Source organism: Panthera leo, chromosome C1 (assembly GCF_018350215.1).
Source record: "Panthera leo isolate Ple1 chromosome C1, P.leo_Ple1_pat1.1, whole genome shotgun sequence".
NCBI classification, from domain to species: domain Eukaryota; kingdom Metazoa; phylum Chordata; class Mammalia; order Carnivora; family Felidae; genus Panthera; species Panthera leo.
In genome coordinates this window covers 31,524,960-31,537,594 of record NC_056686.1, presented here as the reverse complement: position 1 = coordinate 31,537,594, position 12,635 = coordinate 31,524,960, and the positions used below count along the sequence as shown (strand labels likewise).

General features: G+C 52.8%; 1 protein-coding gene and 1 long non-coding RNA gene across 3 annotated transcripts; both read left to right on the top strand.

Annotated features, from left to right (window-relative positions):
- The first annotated feature begins 6,033 nt into the window (after window positions 1-6,033).
- On the top strand, window positions 6,034-7,466 carry CITED4 (Cbp/p300 interacting transactivator with Glu/Asp rich carboxy-terminal domain 4). The gene has a single exon (XM_042952830.1). It carries the CDS (start codon window positions 6,286-6,288, stop codon window positions 6,838-6,840), a length of 555 nt encoding a protein of 184 aa, XP_042808764.1. The 5' UTR covers window positions 6,034-6,285; the 3' UTR covers window positions 6,841-7,466.
- Window positions 7,467-8,628: 1,162 nt separating this feature from the next.
- On the top strand, window positions 8,629-10,539 carry LOC122228015. 2 transcript variants are annotated; one of them, XR_006206355.1, is made up of 3 exons: window positions 8,629-8,668; window positions 9,107-9,169; window positions 9,682-10,539. It is a non-coding gene; the product is annotated as an uncharacterized LOC122228015 (long non-coding RNA). The 2 variants fall into 2 exon arrangements; XR_006206356.1 differs by lacking the exon at window positions 9,682-10,539 and adding an exon at window positions 9,582-9,673 and having other exon boundaries at window positions 8,632-8,668; window positions 9,126-9,169.
- The last annotated feature ends 2,096 nt before the right edge of the window (window positions 10,540-12,635 follow it).

Here is a 12,635-nt window from a genome sequence, read left to right as displayed (position 1 = left end):
TCTTTGTACCAGTTTTTTCATCTATAAAATGGGAATAGTACCTTCCTTATAGGATTGTTGTAATTATTAAGTGAATTAATATACGTAAAGAGCTTGGAACAGTATCTGGCACACATTAAGCACTCTATAAGTGTTAGCTCTTCTCTTCTTCCTCCTCTTCTTCCTCTGCCCTCATGCTGAAAAGATGGCTGCTGCCCCTCTAGGCCTCACATCCTCATCCCTGGAAGGAAGGGAGGAAAGGCAAAGCCCATAAAGTGAGTGATGGCTGAATCCACCTGTGGTGTTTTTGTTTGTTTTTTTTTTTTTTTTTTGAGATGAAATTCATATCACATAAAACAAACCATTTTAAAGTGAACAAATCAGTGGCATTTAATGGAGTTGCCATGTTGTGTAATTACCAACTATATAATTCCGAAATATTTTTATCACCCCAAAAGGAATCCTTAACTTTTTGGTTTTTGTTTTTTATTTGTGAGAGACAGAGCATGAGTGAGGGAGGGGCTGAGAGAGAGGAAAACACAGAATCGGAAGCAGGCTGGGGGCATGGGAGGGCTCAAACACACCAACCATGAGATCATGACCTGAGCCCAAGTTGGACGCTTAACTGACTGAGCCACCAGCCCCAAAAGGAATCATTAAGCAGTTGTTCCCATTCTCCCTTCCTTCCAGCTCCTGGTAACCCCCAATCCTCATCCTGTCTCTGTGGATTCACCTCTTCTGCATAATTCATGGGTTTGAAAGAGTTTTCCAGGAAGCCCCGCCCAACCTCTTCTGCTCACATCTCATTGGCCAGGAATGTGTCCGAATGGGGCGGGGCAAATTGCCGCCCTCGCACAAAGTCAGCCGTTCTGTCATTCAACATTCTGATACTTATTGAGCACCTATATCCCTATTTTACTAATTCTCACATCCATGAATTCTTTTTCCATTCTATTTTTTTCCAAAATAAGAATTGTCTTGTATTGATAATATCTCATTTTTAATGAAAAATAAATATATAGTATGTGCCAGGTGCCGTTCTAGGTACCGGAGATAAATCAATAAATGAAACAGACAATGTTCCCTGCCGTGCAGAGCTGACATTCTAGTGGTAGGGAGACAAACAATTAAACATGATAAATACGTGAATTATTTAATGTGTTAAAACATGATAAATGCTTAGGGGAAAAAAAAAGTAGAGCAAAGTAAGGCCCATGTGGGGGATGGACCAGGGATGGTTGATATATTCATGTATTAATTATCTATTGCTGTGGCACAAAATTACCCCCCAAATTGAGTAGTTTAAGACAACAAACATTGGGGCGCCTGGGTGGCTCAGTGGGTTAAGCGTCCGACTTCGGCTCAGGTCATGACCTCCCGGTTTGTGAGCTCGAGCCTCGCATCAGGCTCTGTGCTGACAGCTCAGCGCCCGGAACCTGCTTCGGATTCTGTGTGTCCTTCTCTTTCTGCCCCTCCCATGCTCATGCTCTGTCTCTCTCTGTCTCTTAATAATAAATAGATGTTTAAAAACTTTTTTAAAAAAATAAAACAGACATTTATTATCTCAGTTCCTGTGGTTCAGGAATCCAAGAATGGCTTGGCTAGCTCATTCCGGCTCAAGGTCTCTCAAGGTCTCTCATCTCGCAAACTAAGATGTCAGGTGGAGCTGTGGACATCTAAAAGCTTGACTTGCACTGGGGGTCCGCTTCTGAGAGAGTTCACACACACGGCTGTTGGCCAAAGGCCTTGGTTCCTCAGGGGCCGTTGACAGAAAGCCTCTCTGTTCCCTGCCAGGTGGGCCTCTCCATAGGGCTGCTGGATGTCAGCTAACGTTCCCATGACGTGTCAGCTAATGTCCCCAGAGCAAGTGATTCAAGAGAGCAAGGAGAAACCCACACTATCTTTCATGATCTAATCTTGGAAACGACACCATCAATTCTGCTATACTCTTTTTGTTAGAAGTGAGTCACTGCGTCCAGCCCACATTCAAGGAGAGGGAAATTTAAGGAGGTGTACCAAAAAATTCTGGACATCTGGGGGAACCACCACAATTAACCAGGTTTCTCGCTTCCAACGCCAGCTCCCCGCACCCCCCCCCCCCCCACACACACACCTTGTGACCTCAGCCAACCTCCTGAGTGGTTTTCTGGGCCTCAGTTTCCTTCTTTGTCAAGAAGGACAATAACGTCCGCTCTGCCTCATCACTCAACAAATATTTAAGTCTTTTCTAAGTACTGCTCTGGGGCCTCAGAAGTACTGTGCAGAACAAGCGAATCAAGGGCTCTCAGGGAGCTGACCTGCTTGCGGGGAGGCATTCTTTGGCATAAAGCCAAGTGGTAGGAGGCACTGAGCAGCAAAGCAGAACAGGGTGAGGGGATAGAGAGGGACAGAGGGTGACCTGGGAAGGTCTCTATGAGGGGCCGATCTTTATTTTTATTTTAAAATCTTTAAAAATGTTTATTTTGAGGGCAGAGGGGCAGAGAGAGGGAGAGAGAGGATCCCAAGCAGGCTCCGTGCTGACGTGGGGCTCCATCTCACGAACCACGAGATCATGACCTTAGCCGAAATCAAGAGTCGGTCACTTAACAGACCGAGTGAGCCACCCAGGCACATGAGGGGCTGACTCTTAGATGGAGATCCAAAAACAGCAAAGGAGTGACTCATGTGGGTGTCTCGGGGAAGAGAATTCCAGGCAGCAGGATTAGCAGGAGCCCCAAGAAATGAAGGTGCCTGGGCAGTCCGAGGCAGAGCGAGGAAGCAGTTCACGGAAATGCCGGGAACAAATGAGATCCACCGAGAGCAATGCTTCTCAGGCCAAGTTAGATCATGTTACTCATCTGCAAAGTCCTTATGAGACCTAACAAAGCCCTTACAAGCCCCATGTCATCTTCCTCCCTCCTCCCTCTGACCTCCTCCAACCCCAAGCTCCCTCTGCTGCAGCCACACGCCCTCCTGTCACTCACTCCTACCATGAGGCTTTACCCTAACATAGGGGCTCAGAACCACCCACAGGGCTTATGAAAATGCCGCTGTCTGAGCCCCAGCCCAGTTTCTGATTCAGAAACTGATTCTGGTCTGGGACAGGTCCTGGGTGGCAGTAATGCCTCTGTCCCTGGCACATTGCATTTGTCCCCTCTGTTGGTATGGCTCTTGTCCCAGATCCCATAAGTCTTTGCCCAAATGTCACAGTGAGACCTACCATCACTGTCCTGTTCAATACTACAAGCTGCCCCTGTACCCCAATCTCTTCTCAACTCTATTTTTCTTTCTTTTTCCCACTTTTTCCCCCCACTTTCTAACATCTGGATGATTATTTTCCTTATTTACACTTTCCTACATGTCCCCAAGTAACCAAACTCCACGAACCCCTGATGACCTCATGGATGCCCTCAGAGATCTGCTGGCCTGCACATTCATACACGTCAGTTTGTGGCCATGATGTCTGTAGCTTTCGTTAGATGCTCAAAGAATTACTTGAGGGGCACCAGGTGGCTCAGTCGGTTAAGCATCCGACGTAGGCTCAGGTCATGATCTCGCGGTCCGTGAGTTCGAGCCCCGCGTCGGGCTCTGTGCTGACAGCTCACAGCCTGGAGCCTGCTTCGGATTCTGTGTCTCCCTCTCTCTCTACCCCTGTCCTGCTCACGCTGTCCCTCTCTCAAAAATAAATCCAGGGGCGCCTGGGTGGCGCAGTCGGTTAAGCGTCCGACTTCAGCCAGGTCACGATCTCGCGGTCCGTGAGTTCGAGCCCCGCGTCAGGCTCTGGGCTGATGGCTCGGAGCCTGGAGCCTGTTTCTGATTCTGTGTCTCCCTCTCTCTCTGACCCTCCCCCGTTCATGCTCTGTCTCTCTCTGTCCCAAAAATAAATTTAAAAAAAAAATTAAAAATAAATAAATAAATAAATAAATCCAAAAAATAAGAAAATAAAAAAATAAAAAGAATTACTTGATCCCCAAAGCTTCAATACCACTAGGCGATCAACGTCTGGCACAGAGTGGGTGCCCAATAAATATTTGTTGACTACATTAAAGGGCTTTTTAACATTATTAACACACACACGTTATTTATTTGTTTGTTTGAGAAAACTGTTTAGTGGCACAATGGCTCCCAAATGTTAGCCTCCTTGGATCAACTATGCCAGAATGACAGGATTGCTCTTTGAAAACACAAATTCTTGTGACTCAAAAATACCCTCACAGAGTCTGAGTCCGGAGGTTTAGGTGGGGGCAGAGGTTTAGTATTTTTCAAAAGCCCTCCCACCTTCCCCCACTTGATACACATGTCCAGGTGAGTCCCAGGTGCAGCCAGCCTTAGGAATTTCTATGTGAAGCATTAATTGGAGAGTTTCAGGAGAATCAACTCCACTGTGCCGCTTTTATACTTGGCATAAAACGTGATCACACCCATTGTCACTAGTGACCTTGCCACAAGCTCTCAGGGTGACCAGGCAGGGATTAGAATCTCCCTTTCACTGAGCAGAAAACCGAGGCCCTGGGACTCAAGGGACAACCCCCTCATAACACCCAGCTGTCACAGTGCTTGCCAGTGGTGGGGATATGACTAAAACTTGGGCTTCTGAGGTTCTCCCCTCTGCATCAGCTGGATAAACCCAAGTTCCAGGAAGTCCCAAGGACACTACCAGGGAAGAAGAGCCAAAGAAGGGAGGGGCAGAGTGGCAAAGAAGTGAAGGGCAAGGTTCAGGTGGCTCTCTCCTGGCCACCTGGAGAGACTCCAGCTGCTTTAAGGACACAGGCATTCACATGCTAGCTCTGGTTGTGCAGGACTCCAGGACGCCCACTTCTCTGTGTGCCTCAGTCTCCTTATCTGCAAAATGGGGCTGCTAATCCATGCCCTGCCCCCATTAAGATGATTGTCGGGGGGCGCCTGGGTGGCTCAGTCAGTAAAGCGTCCAACTCTTGATATCAGCTCATTCGTGATCTCACAAACTGTCATGATCAAGCCCCGCGTTGGGCTCTGCACTCACCGTGTGGAGTCTGCTTGAGATTCTCACTCTCCTGTCTCTCTGCCCCTCCTGCTTCCTCTCTCTCTCTCAAAATAAATTAAAAAAAAAAAAAAAAGATGCTTGTAGAATGTAAAGCACTCTAAACATCCCAGTTGTTACCAGTCTATCAGGGGAAGGTGCAAGATCCCCGACTCTGAAGATCTCTAGGGACAGAAGTAAATCCAGCCTTTCATTCATTTGAGGTACATTTTTGAGCACCTACTATATGCCAGGCACTATACATGCCCTACTTTATTTAACCCTCACGACAACTCAGTAGGGGCAGTGCTGCCGTTGCTCCCATTTTGCAGATGAAGAAACTGAAGCTCAGGTGAATGAGTTTCAATTCATTTGATCATTTGTTCTTTCACCCAACCTTTACTAAAAGCCTGTTCTGAGCCAGGCTCTGGGCCAAATGCTGAGGATACAAGTCCTTCAGGAGACGTGCCTATAAATTACTTTAATAACAACCCAGTACATGCTTCCACCGACAAGTAAGTGGGAGCCCGTGAGGGAGCCTCTGGCTCCCCTGGGGTCATGGGGACAAGCAGTTAACTTTCCGGGGGACCCTGCACCGCTAAAGTGCATGTGTCCTGTGTAGAGATGGCAATCACAAAGCCATGTCTCGATTCTGTTAAGACTTTGGTGTGTATTCCCAGGAAATCCTTTCCACCGCTGAGCTTCGGTTTCCATCTGGAAAATTAAGAAGTTGAGCTTGTGATCCTACAGCTCTGGGGACCCAAACCTTTGGCCCTTCTCAATCCCCCTTCCGGTCAATTCGAGCTTGGTCCCAGCCAGTGCCAGGCTGAGCAGGAGACAGTCAGCCCAAACCCCTTGAAAAGTGCAAAACACCCCTCCCCAGGACAGCTCTCTAAGCCTGAAGGCACAGCCTCTGGCCCAAAGGGCGGAGCTCCGGGAGAGGCGGGGCTGAAACCTGGAGGAGGGGGCAGGCCGGCCCAGAGCGTCCCATTCAGCCAATGAGCGCCTGGGGGCGGAGAAGCTCCGCCTCTGGTATAAGAAGATACTGACTCTGGGGGCGCGGCGCGGAGGTCTCAGAGCCCGAACCCGTGGGTGTGCGGTGTTCTAGCTGCCGAGAACTGAGACCACGGGGCGCGCGGGACCTCTGAGTTCGGTGCGCCCTGGGCTGGGCAGTAGCACGGGTCGAGTGCCGTTTTCCTTGGCCTGGCTGGGCTGCGGTGAGGGCACGGGACGCGGATCCCTCGCCGCGGAGGAAGAGCTGGCCGGGACCGAGGGACGCCCGCGCTGACCATCCGCCCCCCGCCCCTGCAGGCATCCGGCCCGCCGTCATGGCCGACCACCTGATGCTCGCCGAGGGCTACCGCCTGGTGCAGAGGCCGCCGCCCGGCGCGCCCTCCCACGGCCCCCACGCGCTCCGGACGCTGCAGCCGTACGCGGGCCCGGGCCTGGACAGCGGCTTGCGGCCGCGGGGGACTCCGCTGGGCCCGCCGCCGCCGCCCCCACCCGGGGCCCTGGCGTACGGGCCCTTCGGGCCGCCGCCTGCCTTCCAGCCCTTTCCGGCCGTGCCACCGCCGGCCGCCGGCAGCGCGCACTTGCAGCCGGTGGCGACGCTGTACCCGGGCCGCGCGACCGCGCCCCCCGGCGTCCCGGGAGGGCCCCAGTGCCTGCAGCCGGCGCCCGGCGCCCCGGCCCCACCGCCGCCCGCGCACGCCCTGGGCTGCATGGACGCCGAACTCATCGACGAGGAAGCGCTGACGTCGCTGGAGCTGGAGCTCGGGCTGCACCGCGTGCGCGAGCTGCCCGAGCTCTTCCTGGGCCAGAGCGAGTTCGACTGCTTCTCGGACTTGGGGTCGGCGCCACCCGCCGGCTCGGTGAGCTGCTGAATGCGGTCGGGCGCCTGCCTGGCGCGCCCGAGAGGAGAAGGGGATCTGACGGCCCGCCGGAGTCCGCACCCTGCGCCTGGGCCCCGCACGCACCCTCCGTGAGGGTGGAGGCAGCGGGTTAGTGCACAGAGCCTGACGCCGGGCTGGGACGCCTGGCCTCACTCCAGGCCCTGTCTCCTGCAGGATGACAGTTGAGCTCCCCCCTCTCTGTCCCGGAGCCTCGGCGGTAAAGTGAAGGGGACCGGACCCCCTTTCGGACTCCCGGTTCTTGGATTCTCTGTCCTCTCGGATTCTCCTCTACCCCACCCCCCAATCTGAGCCATTCCAGGCTGCTTGCCTGATACCCCTTCTCTCCTTGTGCAACCTACTGCGGTCACTGGGTCCCCGGAGCCGCCAATCCACAGGGCCTCCACCCTGCTGCCTGGGCCCCCGCCTTGGGGAGGAGAAGATTGTACAGCCCTGATCCCTGCACAGTGGGGCAATGCCCCCCCTGGCCTCCAAAACCAAAATAAAACTGGGTCACTTTACAGTCTTGCGTTTTCGTTTCTTTATCACTTCAACAACCCTGCACTATATTTGGGTTCTAGAGTCCTGAGGCTGTTGGGGACTCTGGGTGGGATGGAGGCCACAGCCCCTGGCAGTGCCCAGGAGAGGAAATTGACAGTTTCTTTCAAAAATATCTGTGAGTTGTGCAACTGTTACATCATAATCTGGAAGGCAGAGGCTGCCTGGCGGTGGAGTAACCCACAGGCACCTAGGTTGGACTTCTCAGCCCAGAGAAGGGGTGGGAGGGCTTGGTGGTGCTGCCCTCACCTGTTTGCTCAGGCTGCACAGAGGCCAGAGGGAAGCTGGGTGGGACCTGACAATTCAGACAGTTCTCGCTTTGAATCCTGGCTCTCTTCCTTGGCCAAGACACCATCCATTCAAGAGGAAGGAGTGGTTCCAGCTGCTTGGAGGTGTGTCAGTTCAGGCTTCAGGGAGGCAGCAACATTTGATGTAAACAGAGCCTTGAAGGATGATCTTTAGGAGCTGGAGAAGGTGGCGTGTAAGTGAAGAGCCTGTTCAAAGGCAGGAAGCATACAAGTACAGGGCACGCACTAGGGCATGGGGTCTCTAGAAGGGACAACAAAGGTCTTTCCAGCCACTTTGTGAAGTAGGCACAGTCCCCACTCTACAGAGGAGAGATGTGAGAGCTTTCCCAGGCCCGGCAGGGTTGTTCCTCAGTCCTGATCACCATTGTGAGCTCCTGGCCACCCTCTGCTATTGGCTCTCTGGAAAGATCCCTAGGTGTTTCGTGGGGGTGGGTGAAAGGCCAGGACAGAAGCTCTGAAGGCAGGGAGGAGGTCAGAGATGCCGAGGACCAGCTAGGACAGGGCAGTGGGGCTGGAGAAGAGAGAATGAATTCCAGAGACTTTGGAGAGGAACACTGGTAGGGCTTTGCTCTAATGAGGAACTTGTTTGTTAACATGACTCTTCTCTCCAGCTGTGAGTTCACTCAGGGTATACCGTGTCACCATGGGCTCTGGAGCCACCAGAAGGCATGGAGTGGACAACAGGAAGTCTTAGGCAAGTGAATAAAGGTCTCCCCTAAGATAATGGGGCTTTCTGGGACAGGATGGGAAGGACAGATAGGCTTCTGGAAAGGGACTGCCCTGAGCTCTGGGCTCAGAATGGCCTGTGTTTGCCCCAGCTCTGCCCAAGACCTAGAGATAAAAACAAAAACAAAAACAAACAGGAGGCTGGGGGCACCTGGGTGGCTCAATTGTTAAGCATCTGACTTTGGCCCAGGTCTTGATCTCACCATTCTTGAGTTCAAGTTCCACATCAGGTGAGTTCGAGCCCCACTTCGGGTAAACGTGAGCCCCTCTTTGGGTGAGCCCCGTTTCTCTCTCTTTGGCACGCTCGCACTCTCTCTCTCTGCCCCTCGTTCACTTGCGCGCTCTCCCTCTCTTACAAACAAAATCAGGAGGCTGGATTGGGATGGGAGGGTCTGGCACTCTCCTGGACACTATCATGATTCCCTTCTCTATGAGCCTCAGTTTTCCCACTAGTAAAATGGGGCTAATATACTGGCCCTGCTATTTCATAAGGCAATAAGCCTCACAAGAAATGAACAAATTCAGGGATGGGTTAACAAGCAGCTGGTAAAACACCAAAGTGCTCTCCATATGGAAGGGATTACAATGAAAACCCAACACCTGCCTCTTTGTAGAGGTAAGGCAGGGTGGAGGGAGGTGTAGGAGTCCGGCTGCTGAGCTGTTTCCAGCCCCCATCCTTCCCAGCAGGGCTGCTGACAAATTGGACAACAAACAGGTGGACAGAATAGAAGGTAAGTCTGGGGCAGTCCATCACCTGGATCTCCAAATCCCTGATACCCTCTGGAGGATTCTTTGGAGGATGGAATGTCCTTGCCAGCACATAGAGGCTGGTATTCTGACGGCCTCGGGATCCAGTTCCGGAAGCGACCCTTACTAGCTGCCTAACCTCAATAAGTCACCTTGCCTTCTGAGTCTTTGGTGGTGATCACCACCTTCCTGTGGAGCCAGTGTATATCTTTCACCTCTTCTCTGGGGTTACTTCCTAAAGTGACTGACCTGTTGCCCTTGGGCTTGTGGATTTTACTCTCATACCCGGCCCGGGTCTTTGGGGTTGGGAGTCAGGCTCCCTCAAGGTTGGGAACTGAGTTGTGGCCCAGACGAGACATGTTCACATCTTTTTTTTTTTTTTTCCTTTCTTTTCAGACAAAAAGTTTCCCTGGGGCCGAAGCCCATTATTGTGACTCATCTTTTCAATGATGATTGGATTTCATCACAAAGTAGTTTTGTTTTTTTTTTTTTTCAGGACTTCTCTTGAACCCATCTATAAAATGGAAACGCTAATAGTTCCTCCTCGCAGGGCTGCAGTGGAAATGAATTAAATCAATTCACACAAGGTGTTTAGAACAGTGTAGTGTGTAGTTTAGCATCCCCGAGCCTGGGCTTTTCGGGGGTACCCTTATACTAGTCTTTCGAAAGGCTGTGTTTTAACCAGCTAGTGAGGGGTTACTCCAGCAGGACCACTGTTGCAGGTTGGGGCCCCCAGGAAGCAGAGTCTGATGCGGTTTAGCTTGCAAGGAGCTTATTAGGGAGAGCCCTAAAGGTCAGCAGCTGTGGAAGGGAAGGGCCGGAGCAGATGTGAGCAGAGAAAGCTACAGAGCAGACCCAATCAGAGCCTTGGCCAGCCCCATGGGGAGCTCCGGTGGCAGCTGACCTTGGGCAAGGCAGCTCTTTGCTACTGAGCAGTCCCTCTGGGAGCTGGCAGGGGACGGCTGTCTGCAGGGCCAGCGGCCCCAGTAGCCAGGACAATTCATGGAAGGGGGTCTGGGCAGCACGTCACGGAGTCCACCACAAGCACAGGTGGGGACACGGTGAGGCCAATGTCGTAAGAGCTATGACAGCAAGAGCCTCCTTAAATTTGTGCTCTGGGTGTCTCGTTTGCCTCTCCTTCATCCCAGGCCTGATTAGTACCTGCCCTGTGAGAGGCAAAAAAAAAAAATCTTTGCCCAGAATAGCAACCTTACAGGGTTGATGTGATGAGACCGCATGAAGTACCTGGGACATGGCAGAAATAATTGAGAGCCGCTGTCCCCAACCTCATCATCACTGTGCCAGCTCAGCTAAGTGTTCAACAGTCATTGATGAATAAATTAAATGAACAGTCTGATCCCAGTGTTTCCCAGGCAGCTTAGGCCGTTCGGTTCAGCTGATTGCAAAGTAATCCTCTTGAATTCCTAATCCATCCTTGCCTCACTCTTACGCCACCCCGCTGCTGGCCGTGCTGGGTCAGGATCACTGAGTCCCAATTTGTTGACTGCCTCCTGTGTGCAGGCATGATGGACCTAACGGCACCCAGTAGGTGCTCTCTCTTTTCCAGCCTCTCCTTTAACCTCCGCTCAACCCTGCGAATAACACCGCTAGGTACCTTTACCCCCATTTCAGAAGTCAGGGGATTGGGGCTCAGAGTGATCCCAGAATTGCCCAGAATGAGTTCAGGATTGTTCTTCCAGGTCACATCCCGCTAAGTGCTGGCGTGGGCATGCCCACTTTGGTACTCCAGGGCCCTCCCCCTCCCCCAGGCTGGGGCTGGCCAAGGACCTGAGACTCAGCGGAACAAGAGCAGCGTCCCAGACCTGGTTCTGCCACTTTGTGGCCGTGGGGTACAGGAGTCACTGAGGCTCTTTGGGCCTCAGTTTCTGTACAGTGGGGAGCATAGTCCCTTTGGTGTGCATGCAGGGATTCAGTTGAGACTAGGTTTCTGTGAGCACATTGCAAATGGTGCAGCGCTGCTTGGTTGGGGTGAGTTGGGGGTGAACAGCCACGCATTCGACCCCAGGCGGCTGATCTGGAGAGGGATCCGTGCACCCTGGCACTTGAGATGCAGGCCAGCCCGGAGCGCGCAAGATAGAGTCACATGCCGGAGGGTTCCAGGCAGGTTTTGCCAAACAGCGCAGGGTCTGGGAAGTCCTGGGAGCTGATGGTGATAAACGGGTAGGGGTGGGTCAACCCGGGGAGGACACCCAGGTAAAAAGCCCAAGGTCCAACGTGTGCCAGGGCAGACAGAGGAAATGAAGCTACTCTGAATTCAGTGTTTCTCATGGGCCAGATGGAGATCCCACAGGGTTCTTGTGAGGATGAACGAAGGTGATGTCAAGTCCCTGCCCCTGTGAGCTGCTCGGATGTCAGGGAGCGTCTCCACAGGGACGGGGAGCTTCCAGGCCCCCTCCACCCTCCCAACCAGCTTCCAGGCCCCCTCCACCCTCCACTGTAGTCTCCTCGGGCTCCTGATGCCTCTACACCTCGCCTGTGCTGTTTCCTTGGCCTGAAATGAGGCGCATTATTTGAGTGCTCTAAACTCAAGGCACCCAGGTGGCTCAGTAGGTTAAGTGTCCAACTCTTGAGTTTGGCTTAGGTCATGATCTCGCGTGAGTTCGTGAGTTCAGACCTGGCATCGGGCTCTGTGCTGACGGTGTGGAGCCTGTTTGAGATTCTCTCCACCCCCCCCCACCCCCACCCTTCCTCTCTCAAAAAATAAACAGACTTAAAAAAGAAGTGAGTGCTCTAAACTCAGTACCTGGAGGACCACATTCCACATTCTCCACCCCTCCTGCCTCACAGGTGCTAGAAGGCAGGGAGGCTAGACTGAGGGAGGCGGGAAATGCAATGCTTCCCCCGCACGTGGTTGCCGCAGGCTTGATGTGCATGTCCCCCCCTCCCACAACAGCTCCCAGAGGCGGCTGTCTTTACCGGCCTCATCCCAGCCTATTGGCCTCCTTCCAGGCAGCTGAGGCCCAGAGAGGTCAAGCAACCTACTCAACAATACACAGGACTCTAGGGAAGAGGCTGTTCTCATCAGCAGGATGAGGGCTGTTGAACATCAATCAGCATCAAGTCCAGATCTCCCCCAGGGAGCAGGGGTGTGGCAGGGACGGGACAGAGAGTCGCGTACAGCTCATCAGGGGGTGCGCTCCAGGCGGACTTGCAGCATTGCCACTTCCTCGTGAAAAGTTCCTGCGGTGGGCGGTGCCACAAAGTCGGCACTTCCGGTCAATTGGCACATCCTGGCAGCAAGCCCCCCCCTGGCACCCAGCCCCTGCTCTGGTCTGGCAGAGAACATGAGTCAAGTATTATTTGCTCTTAAAACAAACACACTGTGTTTAGTCAAAAGTAATATACGCTTGAGGCAAAATCATTTCAAACGATTTCGAAGTTATAAAGTGAAAATTCCAAGACCCTCCGGGTTTTTCCACACGCGCACAT

Excerpts from the sequence above, each read along its gene's own strand:
- CITED4 (XM_042952830.1), top strand. The coding sequence starts at position 6,286 with ATGGCCGACCACCTGATGCTCGCCGAGGGCTACCGCCTGGTGCAGAGG.